This window comes from Syngnathoides biaculeatus, chromosome 10 (assembly GCF_019802595.1).
Source record: "Syngnathoides biaculeatus isolate LvHL_M chromosome 10, ASM1980259v1, whole genome shotgun sequence".
Lineage (NCBI taxonomy): Eukaryota > Metazoa > Chordata > Actinopteri > Syngnathiformes > Syngnathidae > Syngnathoides > Syngnathoides biaculeatus.
Window position 1 is genome coordinate 3,841,932 of NC_084649.1, and position 15,503 is coordinate 3,857,434.

The 15,503-nt window shown below is 40.6% G+C and overlaps 1 protein-coding gene across 4 annotated transcripts in view; it reads right to left on the minus strand.

The window, feature by feature from the left end:
• Nucleotides 1-390: 390 nt before the first annotated feature.
• The window catches only part of lrrn1 (leucine rich repeat neuronal 1), a 45,793-nt gene continuing 30,680 nt past the window's right edge, over nt 391-15,503 (minus strand). For 3 of the 4 annotated variants that reach the window (XM_061831444.1, XM_061831443.1, XM_061831445.1), the window contains exons 4-5: nt 12,021-12,593; nt 391-3,343 (exon numbers count right to left, since the gene is read on the minus strand). In XM_061831444.1, coding sequence (XP_061687428.1) covers nt 1,033-3,240 — 2,208 coding nt within the window. In that variant the 5' untranslated portion in view covers nt 3,241-3,343; nt 12,021-12,593 and the 3' untranslated portion in view covers nt 391-1,032. Of the gene's footprint in view, nt 3,344-12,020; nt 12,799-15,503 lie in introns of those variants that run through there. The other variant, XM_061831446.1, reaches the window with a different exon arrangement.

Below are 15,503 nucleotides of genomic sequence, written 5' to 3' on the forward strand. Positions count from 1 at the left end.
TTAAATAGATTATAATTGCTGTGCAGAGTCAAAGACACTTCTCGTCCATATTTGAAGCTCTCTCTTCCAAACGACACTTGTAATTTATCACTTCCAGGTATGCTCATCATATTACCATAAGTAATGAAAGACTTGTCAGTGGTGTTTGCTGCATTCAAAGCTCAATCTGTTCCCTGTGTATGCCCCTCCAAAGAATACAACCACTGCAGCCCTGTAACTAACATGCCGTGCATCTTCTTCTTCTTTTTCCTTCCGCCGTGTATGTAGAATGTAAAACAATGTTGTCACGGTTTGAAAAATAAGTTGAAAAATTTTTTTATTCCATTTGTTCTTCAATAAATGTGTGTAAACAACAACAATAAGCAAAGTGATTGTAGATATATTCTAGCAAGATAAAAAGGGTTAAAGAAACATGGAAAGCCTTACATCAACTAGTTTAAAACATTCATGTTTCTATTGCTGGTTTATGGTGGTTGCCCCGCAAACAAAACCTAAATCAAACATGATTATTAATGGTCAAAAAGTAAATGAAATCGTTGATACAACATGACATAGAAATAGCTAACATTATCCAATAGACAGTATATAAAGTCTAAACGTACTTTGTCAGGTTACATTTGAGTTTATAGACAAGTCAGTGGATATATTTCAGTGCACAACAGTCAATAGTGAAACGGATTTACATGAGAATGATTGGACCCTTACATTCCTGCTAGAGAATCAAATTTAAAAAGTGTGGAATTAGCACATCTACTGAATCTGTGACAATACTCATGCTGTGTTCTCAAAACATACTATAAATAAATCTACCTGGCTACTTTCATCGATAGGACAAAGAAAGCTGCCTGTGTCTATCAGAGTAAACAGTAGTTAAAAGGCAATTTGTTAAACTAAGAAACAGAAATGTTGAGTCTGAGAAATCCAAAGAAAAAAAATAAAACATGAAAAGATAAGATTGTTCACTTCTACGTGCACATATACATTATGTGCTTCTGACATACGGTATGTCCCTCAAAAAATGAGTGGTTGCTCTCACCACATGTAGTAACTGCGTGTGGTGTCCACCTGGCTAGGTTTGCTCTCAGAGGAGCTGTCTTTCTCTTTTTCACTATCTGCCTCCCACAGGTTGATAAGAGGAGGGTACAGCTCATTTAACGGTATGGAGGAGGTTTTCTGCATGTACTTTTTCAGGGAATGGTGATAGTTTTTCCTTTTCCACCGCTTAACAATGTATACACTCAGGGATGCCAAGCTGATGATTGCAAACATTGTCCCCATAACTGCTGCCAGAGCCATGTTAGTCGCTTGATCTGACACTTCCACAGAGAATGGCGTTTGTTTTGTTGTTACATTTACGCATGACTTTTGTGTTTGCTGATGGATGTTGGAGACAGTGAGGCAAATCTCGTACTCGGTTGCTGGTTGCAAATGTGTGAGGTTATACTCATGAACATCAACAGGAACCTTGGTGGTGTACGTAATATGTGGGTTGTCAATTTGCATGGTGGCAGATGACCACCTTAAATTGGAGGTCATTACAGTGGAGTTTATTTTCCAGGAGACGAGAATTGAGTGGAAATCTGTTTGTTTGACATAAATTTTCATAAGCTGAGTGTTGTCTAGGAGAGTGCCGTTCACCCGTATGGCTGTCACTCTTGTGTCAGCTCCTTGTGAATTCTGAGCCACGCAGGTGTATCTGCCAGAGTCTTCAACCTGCATGTGGGAAATTCTCAATGTACCTTCACTGCTGAGGCTGTACTTATCAGATAGGCTACCTATCATGACATTGGTCCCTGTTGGTGTCACCCAATAGATTTCTGGTGCAGGCTGTGACATGGCTCTGCAGTCCAGGTCTATAGTATTGCCAATATCTACGTTAAGGTGACTGGGAATGGTATCATGACTAATCATGGGCAAGCACTGGTTTGCTAAGTTCTTCTGCAGAACGTCATGCACACGCATACCCCTGACCTCTGTTGGCATAGCACAAATCATAGATAAAGGTTCCATGAAACGAACAGTCGTCTGGTTGGTGCCCATCCATTGGATCACACAGTCACACCGAAAGGGGTTGCTGTGGATGCTGATTTCACGCAAGTTGGGAAGAGAATCCATGGTGGACTGATAGAGAGCATTCAGTGCATTGTTGTTCAGCATTAAACTCTCCAAGGCTGGGACATCATGGAAGGCATGACTGTTGATGTAGGAGAACTTGTGATTGTTTGTTGCCTCCAGCTTAGTGAGCTCGGGAAGATTATCCAGAGCGTAGCGGTCTATAGAAACCAAGTCATCCATATTGTTTACGCCCAGCTCCTTTAGTTTTAACATGTTTTTGAAATCTCCCTCCTGAATCTTGTGCACTGGATTTTTGTTTAAATCCAAGAATTTGAGGTTACGTAGCTTTTGAAGGGCTTTTTGAGGGACTCTCACTAACTTATTATCATAGAAAGAAAGACTTTCTAGGTTGTCAAGGCCCACAAAGGCATTTCCGGGGATTTCTGTCAAATCCATACCGGCCAAGACCAGGCTTTTCAGGTTTCCCAGAGGTTTGAAGTTAAAATCCATAATTCCACAAACAGGATTTTCCCCAATCATAAGGATCTCTAGGTTGGGTGTTGATTCAAACCACTGGCTGCTGATGGTTTTTATCTTATTGGAGTTAAGATGAAGCCTTAGCAAATTATGAAGTCCAGAGAAAGCATTTCCAGAAATAGTATGAATCTGATTGTGGTTGATGTAGAGCTCCTGTAGATTGCTGAGGTCCTGTAGACAGTAATCAGGCATTTCTGTGATCTGGTTCTCTTCTAAATGAAGTGTTGTGAGCTGTGACATATTTGCAAGGCCAACATCCAGAATGTTACTGAAGTTGTTCTGCGATAGGTCCAGCTCTGTGAGGTTGAAAAGCTGCTCCAGCTCTTCACTGGTCCTAGCAATATAGTTGCTTTGGAGCAAGAGAACCTGAGTATCACTCGAGAGGTTCCCAGGGATGCGTGTCAGGTGCAGGTCATTGCAGTCCACAGTGATAGCTTCTCTGTATGTTGACTGTGGGGTGAACCATGGTCGGATCTCACACACACACAGCTGGGGACAGTCATTACTTTGTACAAGGGATATAATTGTTGATATTACAATCAGGAGAGCAAACATCTGGCCGGAACTAAAGCGCTCCAACCTCCATTTAGCCATGCTAAAGGAGGAAAGGAAGAGGGGCAGGTGACTTTTGAAGACAATACCTAACATTCATCCACTGGACCTTCACGAACTATGTCTTTGAGTCAAGTGAAAACGCCAGGAGGTGAAGCCCACTAATGTCTTCAATAGCACAATTATGGAGCAGAGAAATCTGAAAAGAAACAAAAATGAAAGTCATTAAACAAGCTGTACACTGGAGTTAATCTGTATCAAATCAGAAGTTATTCAGTTGTCAAGCACGTGATATGTAAATGAAAGAACTTTATCAGGTAACAAAAAAATGAGAATTACTTCCCCAGTTTCCTTGTAAGGACATAAATTATGTGCATCATCAACTGTTTTGAGAGTGCAAGTCAGTTCATTATGATGCAACCACAAAATATTTCTATGAACTACTTGGAAACGACTGAAAGTCCTCTGTGAACTTTCATCCACCCAGCCGACCCATGAGGATTTGATCATTAACTTCTCTGAACATCATTAAACACAACAAGGCATTTATGTGAACCTTGATGTAAAGATGCACAGCCCAAAAGATAGATAGATAAATCAGGAAATGTGGAAAAAACAATTCAGCTTTGGGTTCTTCTTGAACAATTTTTATTAAGTTGCAGCATGACTTTTCTGGATCGTAAATTTTACTGACGTGTTTGAGGTAAGGGTCACTAGGCTCTTGAAAATACTGGAAGGAATCTCATGTCATCAAGACAGATGATATTTGAAACCAACGCTCTTGTAAAAATGTAACCAAAAGTAATTTCATCTGTGTATGGATAAACATTCTGATCATTATACCCAAAGGATGTTAAGCTGTCAGTTAAATGAGTTTGAAGTGTGTGTCTGTTTCCATCCTGGATAACATTTGTGCAGTCAGGGTCACATTTCTTGTTGTAATTCAACTTAAAGGTCAAGTGTCATCCCTATAAATATTCTAAAATCGGTATTGGAATGAAAAATACATATAACATTATTCACATCAATGTCTATATGAAAAAATAAATATGAGCCGAGAGCGTGTCATCCTCGCGCAAAGTTGTGGAAGTCTCATTCGACATCCAAGTGGTCGCCATATTGACTGCATCGTCTGTCCGACATTCGCAACAGTCACTACAGAGACACAACTGTGTACAGAGGCTACGTTATACAGAATAACAAAAGTGCCAGAACGCATTGTGGGTGGGTCAGCTGCTTGCACTGTGCATATTATGTTATTTCCTGTTTTTTTTTCGGTGGCATGGGAATTCACAACAAAGCGCGTCCTGGGTCAGCTGGTCTGGTCGAACGCAATATGTTATTTTTCCACGCTTTTTCAGTGGTGTTCGAGTAACGATTTTCGTTCGAAAACAGAAGCAAAAAAATCTCGAAATTTTCGTGCGAAAACACGGACATTCGAAAACCGAGGCTTTAGTGTCCTTTAATGTGGGGCCATGGTGGCGCAGCTGTTAAGCATTGACCTCGCAGTTCTGACGTCCAGGGTTAAATCCCGGCCCTGTCTGTGTTGAGTTTGCATCTTTTCCCTATGACTGTGTGGGTTTTCCCCTGTCACTCCGCTTTCTTCCCACATCCCAAAACATGTAACATTAATTCTAAAATTAATATATAAATAAATAAATTCTAAATTGCCCTTGTGAGTGCGACTGTTTTCTGTCTTGATGTTCCCTGCGATAGGCTGGCAACCAGTTCAGGGTGTACCCTGGCTCCTGCCCGTTTCCAGCTGCGATAGACTCCAGCACTCCTGTAACCTTTGTGAGGATAAGCGGCCAAGAAAATGGATTGATGGATACTTCTAATGCATGTTTTCCACATTATTTCCTGAACTAATTTTAATTTGACCCAATTGTCTTCCTCTCTTTAACATAATCCAACACCCTGTTGTCAATAAATTGTCTTGTCTATTGACAACAGCTCCATAATCATACATTTATGTTTCCTAAAAGCAGACACTGTCCACCCACTTCTTCTATGGAGCAATGTTGTCCTTCCCAATTTCCTCCCAACAGGATTAGATTAACATATCTTTACCAAACCCCATATGCTTGAATGAACAGCTGCAGCACTCAAGTGGTCTCATTACTCAAGTGTATTTACTCAAGAAGGAAAAATTCCCAGTGTAGATCTGCTGCAGCACAGTCCCACGTTTCCACGCCATGTCATGATGGTTAACGTAATCTTAACCAGCAAATCCTTAAGATGCTTTGCAGTAAAAGAGCTGACTAATTCATCTGAATGGAACCTGCCTGGCAACAGCACCAGAAAGACAGGCGCAGCCAGCTCCTACACTTGGAATTCCCTATCGTACCGGGTGCAGCAGCGGTGATACAGGGATAGAGGGATGTGTTTCGTTTCAAGTTTAAGGACTGTACAGTAGGTTGTGGTGGCTTCTGTGCTATTCTGGATTAGACGAGTGTATTTCATACAAACTCAGAAGATAACTTGGCCACACACTTTACAGTAATCAAAAGTAAATATTCTAAATGTTCATAACCTGGAATTTGTTTTTTTTTCTGTGGTGTAATGTCAATTACAATTGCAGCAAAAATACACAGACATTTGCTGGTCAAACCAGCAAAATATAAGAAAACAGTTGGATTGCATTTAAGACAATTTAATTACACACAATACAATACAACACAAAACAATAACAAAATAGAAGTACAAAGACAGCTTAGTAGCATGTAACACGACCTAAATAGCCAAATGATGGATAGTCGAATCTAATTTTCCAAATAGGCAAATGTTACTTTCAGCAAATATTCCAGAAATGTCAAAAAGGCAGTGTGGCATCCGTGTGCATGTGTATTTGTTCGAAAGCAGCAGTATTAATAAGCAGCAGTAGTAATAAAAAGCTCCGTCGACACCCGTCCTCGTCCTAATAGTAAAATTTTAGAAATCCACGTTTGACGACGTAATCCTTCTCTCAGAATGTAACAAAAGATCCACGTCATATTAACTTAATAAAGTACCTAAGTCAGGGGTTGTCAATGTGCCGATGCGTGTGGGCTGCCATTACCGGTGGCGCCCGAAGCGGACGTGGGTCAGGTGGGGAGGCGGGTGGCCGCGTGCGGTTGCACCGGGAGCGAGGAGGAGAAAGAGCTTTCCCCTTACCGGCCACCAGTGTGTGAGCAACCCTCACGTATTTACTTCACTCAGCATGGGTCCTCCTGACTACGCTACATCCACGAGAATTGTAAAAGGGTTAGGAAATTCAACAATTATGAGCCAGTCATTTTGAATATTTCATTGGGTTCCTTGTCCTCCTCGTCTGTCTGTCGGGGAGTTTGTTGTTAGTTAGAAGCGATCCGTATATCTTCTAAATATAGCTCAAAATGATATGGTAAAATGGCCCCGGTCGCTTCACTTGCTTCTGAGATGATTTCAGAAGGGGAGTCAGAAAATCCGAAAATCGCTCTTGTTCATCTGCCATTGCATTTGGCACAACGTCTTGTCATTGGCCACTGCCCCAGTGTGATGCCTGCATGAGACATCACATGACGTCACAGACAATATGGCCACCACTGGGATGTCGAGTCATACGTTTGCAACTTTGCGCTTTAAAAAAACGCTCCCAGGTCACTTTTTCCAACTCGTATTATCATCAAAGTGATTAATATTTTATGTCGTTTTGATAACTAACCCTATTTTAAAATGTATATTTTGGTGTCAGTGTCACTTTAAGTTCAAATTTTTAGGTGATTTTCAGGTCGAAAATAAAGTCCTTCTTATTGCAATGAGATCACTCAATTTTTACCTTTTCATCTATGTAAACATTAAATGGACCTTGCCGATGGTGATCTTAAGCTCCGCCCTCTTAGCCATGTCCCACAAGTTTTTAAAATGGCGATTGAACAGAACCTGTTTGAAGTCGATTCTCTATCGCGTATTCCACATAATATTGGGGTATGTTTTTGCCAAATGCATCAGACTTCTAGAGAGTTCTACAAAGAGGTCTCAACTATTTCACGCAAGGATATGCACACAGAATTAAGATTTTGGATGGAGCAGGACGCAATGTCAGAGTTACAGCGAAATGTTGGCGATCGATGCAAAAAATTTTGACGCCTAACAAAATTCATATTGAAATCAACAGCATAAAAATGTGGAATCGTACTGCGCATGTAAAGCATGGTGAGTACTTTTTACTTGGAAAGATCATGAGTAATATCATTGTAGTCTTTATAAGTGAGTGGATGTATTCATTTGACTTGGCTCGTAATCAAACCCAGTGCTCTGTCTTAAAAGTCTGATGTGATACAAATGCGCAAATAGACATTTCTCTTGCATGACATCGCGCTTTTACATATCCCTATCCCGACTCTTTGGCATAAAACATTACACACTTCATTCAGCAGGTCAGTGATACACTAACAAAGTGAAAGTTATTCTGCTGCAACGTATAAAGCACTGATAATACTTCAATCAAAATCAGAGAAATTACTTCTCCCTCACTTTCCTTTGAACATACAGCCTAGTGTTTGTTGATATTGTCCACATTTAGTTCTACGTGCGGTCTTCCGCAAGCCTTATCCCATTGTAGACACTTTGTCGACTGTGTTTTAGGCTTTGGAAGATGAATCAACCGGGCCCCTTGTAACCTAGCAGGATATCTTTAATCAGAATTGCACGTTCCCCCAGCGCATCTGAGGACCATTTTCTTCGTAACATTAACTTTTCCATGCGCACGCTACTGACAACCAGCATTGCTTGTGGGACAATATGGCGAGAGGGGCGTGTCAAGCCAGGGGTTAAGACAATGCGGCTGTCTGTTCGGCTATTATTGTACGAGTGATTGACAGGTCGGAAATGTCTATTGGGCCAATTTAACATTGTCCATATTTGGAAAACAACAGCAACATTTTCTGTTCTCTCTCTTCTTCATACAAAAGAATAAAATTCATCAAACCCACTCAATAATGGAAAAACAAATGTTTAAGAGAGAGCGAGCTTTGATTTTTTTTTTTTAAATGCTCTTCTGTTAAAAAAAAAAAAAAAAAGCTCCGCTTCAAGCACTTAAAACATCCACCATCAGGTCATTTTGCAACAACAAATCCCGACAAGGCTATTGTGATCTAATTCCCAAAGCCATAGGAAACCTTTAAACACAGACCAGGTGACAGAATACTCGAAGCAATCAAAACAAAACAACACAACACTAAAGGCAGAAATGCAGGAAATTGAAAACACAGGTTTAAAAAACAGATGCTTCAAACCTACTGTGACACATGGGTGATGCATTAAAGCTTTGGGCACAATGAAAACTACAGCATACTATACAGTACTTACTGAAGAATACAAGATTTCATTGTGTTGCTTTGTTAAAGGACAGCACGAACGTACTGTAATATTCTACAAAGTCTGATCTTGTCACACCACATACACTGAAAATTAATTAACAATCTCAGTACTTGTTTTTCTATTTGACTTTGTCATGAGCAAATGTTTCAAATATTCAAGTTCTTTGGTCCAACAGTAAAAATTAACTCCAGCTAAATCACTCTTGACAAAAGCCCTTGAGGTATTAAGCATTTACAATTCAACTTGGACAAAAAGTGCTTTTTGTGCCATTTATTTTGAGATCAAGGGAACAACATCCGAAAAAAGAAACAACAAAAATAAGCAGCAACCCTGTAGTATTTTAGCATGATGGCCTTATTTCTTATATTTCATTATGCTTTGAACAGTGCTTCATTCTGTAACAATTGGGAAAATAACTGTTTTTTTTTAAATGCTAAAAAGTGAAATACATAAGGAGACTGAGCTGCAACCAATGTAAAACAAAAAAATATTGCATTTTTAAGAAGAGTGGGAGACTTTTTTTTACTTTTTATTAACATTGAGAAATTTGACTTTAATAGTAACAGCTGATAATACAGTTAATAATCGAAATAAAATGGCGCCAGTTGGACAGGGTTCTGGAAATTCTGATGAAAAATATGAAAGAATTAGACGGTAATTTGTGTCCTACAGGTGGTCTGGCAATATGGCCTGGTCTCTGGCCTGCTCTCTATATTGTGCCCTGCAGATTTTTAATACATTTGCACATCCTTTAGAGAGCTTATTGGACTGGGAGGAGATGACAGGTGCGGGTCATCATTACCCAAGAGCATTTCACCTCAGACCCACCAGTCTCCTCAGTTTTAATGCACGATACCCCACCACACATGATCACGGAACATGGATGACGGTTGCGAGTCAGGGACCTGGTAACCATCATATATATCTTGTAATAGGGTAAGTGGTGGGTAAGCCAGTAGCGACAAAATGGTACTTTCTTTGACTCATATCTACACGCTCTTTCTACATGATGCCCTGAGTTCTAACACTGAGACGCCACATTTTCACCAGCAATTGATTGGAGACTGTAAATTGCCCGTAAGTGTGATTGTGAGTGTAACTGGTTGTTTATTTCCACGTGCCCTATGATTAGCTGGCAACCAGTTGAGGGGGTACCTCCCCTCCTCCCCGATGATAGCTGGGATAGGCTCAAGCACTCCCACAACCCTTGTGAGGATAAGTGGCTCAGAATATTTTGGTTTTAGTTGACCTTTGTCATTTACTGCCCAGCATTTCCAGATTGAAGCCTGGAGTGCGGTTCTGTTCTCTCTCTCTCTCTCGCTCTTCCCCCCCCCCTCCTTCTCCATTTGCAGCTCCTGTTTCGAATCTGCCGCACCATTACCGGTGTATACAAGCCTGCCTGTTCTCAGATATCCTCACCAAAGTATTGCAAATACTTCCAGTGATACCATGGCTTAGTTACTTCACATAAGCGGCTGTAATTCTTGTCCTCTCGGTGACTCCTGCTAACACACCCAAGACCACTTCCATTACCTACCTAAAGAAAACTTTTTTTCACCATTTATCTGCCTCCGCCTGCTTTTGACTATAGCTCCTCACCATACGTGACAACTTTATTAATTTTTTTATGATTACATTTTAAGAAGAAGAACAAGATAATAGACAATTGACATTGATGTCATGTAGTTATCAGAAAAATACTATACCGGGGTTTTGTTATCAGGATATGGAATTATGTTATGTATATTGGACTATAACTTCACGATCATACAGTATATATTTTTGTCACTCTTGACAACACTATAAATGTATACATATAGAATGTTTCATGTCTGGCTACCGAGACTCACACCTCCCAGACACCTGTTAACCAAACAAAAGCACAGATGAAACAGTCTGAGCCAGATGGTACTGACTCCCGAGTTTCAAACACATGCACGCACACACACATAGACTCACAGAGTCTATGGAAGCCATATTTACTGTTTAACCATGAGAATAACTGCATTAATGGTAAAGGAGATCTTCGGAGCTGGGTTGTAACTGCGTATGTTGTCTCTGAGACATCCAATGCACAGAGGACTAAAGGGGTAATACCTCAGCCCTTCTTATATGAATAATGGTCAGACGCTTAAGCTCAATAACCCAGCTTCCCCCACCATTTTGTTCTATCTCTCCCTCTCTACCTAACACCCTTGAGACCTAAATGCTGCTTTTGGGAACGAGGGAGACGGGGGTGGGGGGGTTAGGGTCCAGCCCCCATGAGCCCTGCTGTCTCTTAACATCCTCATAGTTGCAGACACCTGCTTGCAAACCATACACGATTAAAGAGTGTATGTTAAAGTAAATAGAATTGAACTTGGACTTGACCTCAAATTATACAATCGAAGAAAGAAACCTTTTGGCGTCGTTAAAATATTCAACATGATATAAAAATAATGATGGATAAAGTGTTTAGGTTTGCATGACTAGACTCAGAAGTCAAATCACAAAAATTAAACCACCATTACTGTCTCTCTTCATCCGTCCCACTGATACTAACCATTCCTTTAGGGGGGTAAATTCATTTTTGTTGTCATCTCTTTCAGGGGGCCATTATGACTGTGAAACCATACAAATGTTTGAGCCCATCATCATACAACAAATTGATGGATAACTACTTTTGGCATGTGAAAATGGTAATAGTTGGTAACTGTATTTATTGTAGTTACTATAAAAAAGGGTTTAGTAACACCCAAAATAAGCTTCCAATATTTCAACATAATTATTGTTTTACATGTGACAATTTGAAATTTGCTCTAGATTTCAGCAAGTACAATAGACGTTGACGCACATGATTTATGCGGGCCACAACAAAGATGTGGCGGCCAGATCCGATCCCCGGGCCTCAAGTATGACACCTGTACTCTAAGCAAATGGGAGCGATGCCATGATCTTCACTCTGTCACAATAGTGCAACAGCTGCAGGAGGAAGAACCACAATTCACAATGGACCCCCCACCAACAAGACCCCCATTACCCAAGAGTGTCTTTGAGAAAGGCCATGCCTCAAGACATCTCAACCTCTTCATCTTAGAATGCAGCAGACATCTGCCCATATACACTTTGGCATTAATATGCAAATCACATTTGAAGAATGTTGCGCACGCGTGCAGTTCCTGGGGGCAGAGCAAGTGCCGCAAAGACATCAAAGTTTGTTTTTGACGCATTGCCGGGTCGACATATTTAGTTCAATCCAACCATCACGGCAAACTGGACACTTGCCACTTTGAATAATAGTCGGGTTCTGCAAGTGATAGTCTCGGTGGTAAACGATCTGACTGACAAACTGGTGGACATGCCCTTGATTGCATCTGTATCCAAAATAAAAGCTCAGCTCACCGTCGCTGCAGGGAGGAAAACAAATTACGGATCATTTTGCAAGTAATAACATAGCAACACTACAACAGATGCATTTTCCATCAATTGACATCCAAATGTATGTTTTGTCAAAATAGAGATTACTGGGGTCAATTGTGTTTTTATAGGGTTCTCACCTTGTTGTCATTTCAGTTCAATGACATTACGCACCAATGCTTCCTCCAAAAAAGGGCAACGCGTAGCCACGGAGCGACAAAAATAACGACTGTGATTGCCTCGTCACAACAAAAGCATGATCAAATGTGTATTTCCGTTATCTCGCTGCTCCTCTCTTGCTGGTGACAGCTCTGTTCGCATCCATGCGTTTCGTGTGCGCCGCCCGATCAGTCCCGGTGCTGCATGGCGGTTTGCGGAGAGGATGGCCAACGTGCTGCTAGCCTCCACGCAAGAACTGGCGTCCGGCTGGGGCTCCTCTCCGCCAACAGATGGAGGAGGGGGGGGGGGAAGAAAACAAATGATAAAAACACCTGGCGCTGGCCACACCAGTCAGCTGATTCCCCGGCAGCCCATTGGCGGAGGGCAGCTGTCTGTCAAGCGCGACCAAGCCAAGCAGGACGCCATCTGCTCCGGCTTGCTGGGAGCAGAACAAAGGCGGCGGGGGAGGGCGGCTGGGCCTGGCTGGGATGGGGAGTTGGTCCTATTGTGCTAATGCTCTTGGAAACATATCCACCTCCTAGCAGATAAACACACTAAAAAAAAAAAGATCATTTTCGGTGTATATATGCTATACTGTACTGCAAATACAGCCTTCTTTGTTGCTTCATCATCCGTTCATCACTTTTCTATGATGTAGGACAATTTAGTAACAAAACAATACACCAGACCATTCAAGTTTATATTTTTCATTTTGTTTTTTTTAAAGAAAATCTGGTACTAAACCATCATATAGTTTGACTTGTCCAACCCAACTTAATAATTTACTTTTGATGATGAAACTTTTACTCCATCGCAAGTCGGAGGGAAATTGTATTTCAGGTACGTAGTATGTCAAGTATGTACACATAAACAACACATCTGACAATGAAGTTACTTGAACTTGATATTATTAGTCATTTCATATATTTTGCTGTGCATGGGTGCAACCCTGACACAGATACTCAGGCAGCTAAAAAAAATAACATTAAAATAAAACAATTATTGCTGTATAGCGCTTTTACAATTGATCCATCTATTTTTTTAAATCACTTTTTTTTCCGAGCACTTTTCCTCGCCGCAAGTGGATTTTGTGTACTTACTAGTAACTAGCCAGACGACTCACATGAATAACATGTTTCTTATTTCTACAGGAAGATTGTAGTCATTAACGTATTTGGTTCAGCAATCAACTAGCTCTGCTATACAAAAACTTTGCTGGGTTGGAGTGCCAGCTGCCTCCCAAGATCACATAAGACAGATATTGTATATCTAATGGGATGAATAGAAAAGTGCATGGGTTTTCTCATCTGCACACTTCTTGGGTTATCATTCATTTGAGTCCACCATCATGACACCACACCGTGACATAAACTCTTTTAAACTTTGCATTATGGTGCTGCAGTGTCCCATTTAAAAAAAAAGATATGGACTTTGTTTTAGAAATGTGTTCCTTTCCTCTTTTTGAACATTCTATTCAAAATCTGTGTTGATTTTTTTTTTTTTTTTTTAATCAATCAACTTTTAATTCCCAAGCTCCCAGCAGTTTGATGCACAGTATCTGGGCCAGTGTGGAGCTCAGTTGAGAATAGAATTTTGCTTCCAATGGTTTTATGTTTAGGGTCTTTGTAAGTTTGAACAGCTGAAGATGCTGATAACACCTTTCCTAAATGAACAACCACTCTGTATTCAAGGGTAGCAAGTGGTGTTATTGATTGCCTCTGTTGTCTGTTTAATCGGCTAAATTGTACAGATTGTCAGGCCATCACAATGTGTGGCATGGCATGTTGGTTAGCTAAAAAAATAAAGGTATGAAAACAACTCATTAGCACGTTTATTTTCTGACACTGTTTCAAGGTATGGATTAATTTTCATGTGATGTAAAGTTGATATAGGAAGAAATGTGCTAGAGGTGAGTGGTGGTGTGAAAATGATTAACGGTCCAGACCAGGTTCGAATGGGACCCTGACTTGACATGGTGTCATTTCCCAGAGATCAGACTGTTAGCACAACTGATAGTCAGCTGGACCCCTCCCTAGAAATGATACGTGGAGCCAGGAGCAGATGGAGCTCACAACAGCTAAAAGGTAAAAAATAGGGCAATTTTTAACTAAGGGCCAGTTCTTGTAGTGGATCTGATGATTGGGTGATTTTGAGGAAAAAAAAAACTTTTTAAAATTAATATTTACATTCATGGCTGGTCGTTATCATGTCTACCTTATAGTGTCGTTCTGAAATAAATTCATGCTCGGTTAATATAGGATCCTAAATTATCGATGATTGTGGATGTTAATGTTTATTTTGTCTTTGGTGCCATGTAAAGGTATTACTCCCCATTTCCATTTTTTTGTTATTGCAGTTTCCCCACTTTGAGATCATTAAATAAGTTTAAATACAGATAACCCAAATAGATAAATACAGTACTGGAGACAGACAGACAGAATTTTATTCATCCTGTGAGTGAAATCTGATCAATAACATAGGCAAACAAAATGCAATTGTTATTTTTTTTTTTTCTCAATTGGCGGTACAAAAACTATTCAAAGCCATCTGGGGCTGTGTGAAGAAGTAATGGCTCCCTACAGGTAATAACTTGTGTGCCCATTCTGAACAGGAGCAACTGAAATCTAACATTTTCTATAACTGGCAATGAGTGTTTCGCAATTCTTATGTCGCTGTTCCTTGCAGAATTTTTATTAAACAACAATGGAGGGTTTCTGAGGATAAACTGACTTTTCAAGGTCACGAGACCACATTTTAGTCAGATTCAATTCTGGACTTTGACTAGGCCACTCCAAACCCCGTCTTTTTTAGTCGCTTATCCTCACAAGGGTCGCAGGAGTGCTGGAGTCTATCCCAGCTGTCAACAGACAGCAGGCGGGTTACACCCTGAACTGGTTGCCAGCCAATCGAAGGGCACAACGAGACAAACAGCCACACTCACACTCATACCTAGGCGCAATTTAGAGTGTCTAATTAAGGTTGCATGTTTTTGGGATGTGGAAGGAAACCGGAGTGCCCAGAGAAAACCCACGCAGGCACGAGGAGAACATACAAACTCCACAAGGGAGGGCTGGGATCGAACCCGGGACCTCAGAACTGTGAGGCCAACACTTTCCAGGTGAACCACCTTGCTGCCCTATTTATTTATTTATTTATTTACTTACTTACTTACTTATCTATTTATTTATTTGTTTGTTTGTTTGTTTGCTTATTTATTTATTTATTTGTTTGTTTGTTTTTGAAGGTCTTCAGAAGTTGGTTTTCAAGTGTGTTTTGGATCATTGTCCACCAAGGGTGGCACAGTGGAGGACTGGTTGGCACATCTACCTCACAGTTCTGAAAACTGGGGCTCCTCCCTGTATGGAGATAGCATGTTTTCCCAATGCACGCGTGGGTTTTCTCCAGGTTTCCTCTTACATAACAAAAACATGCATCAATCATTTGGGATGTGGGGGGAAACCAGA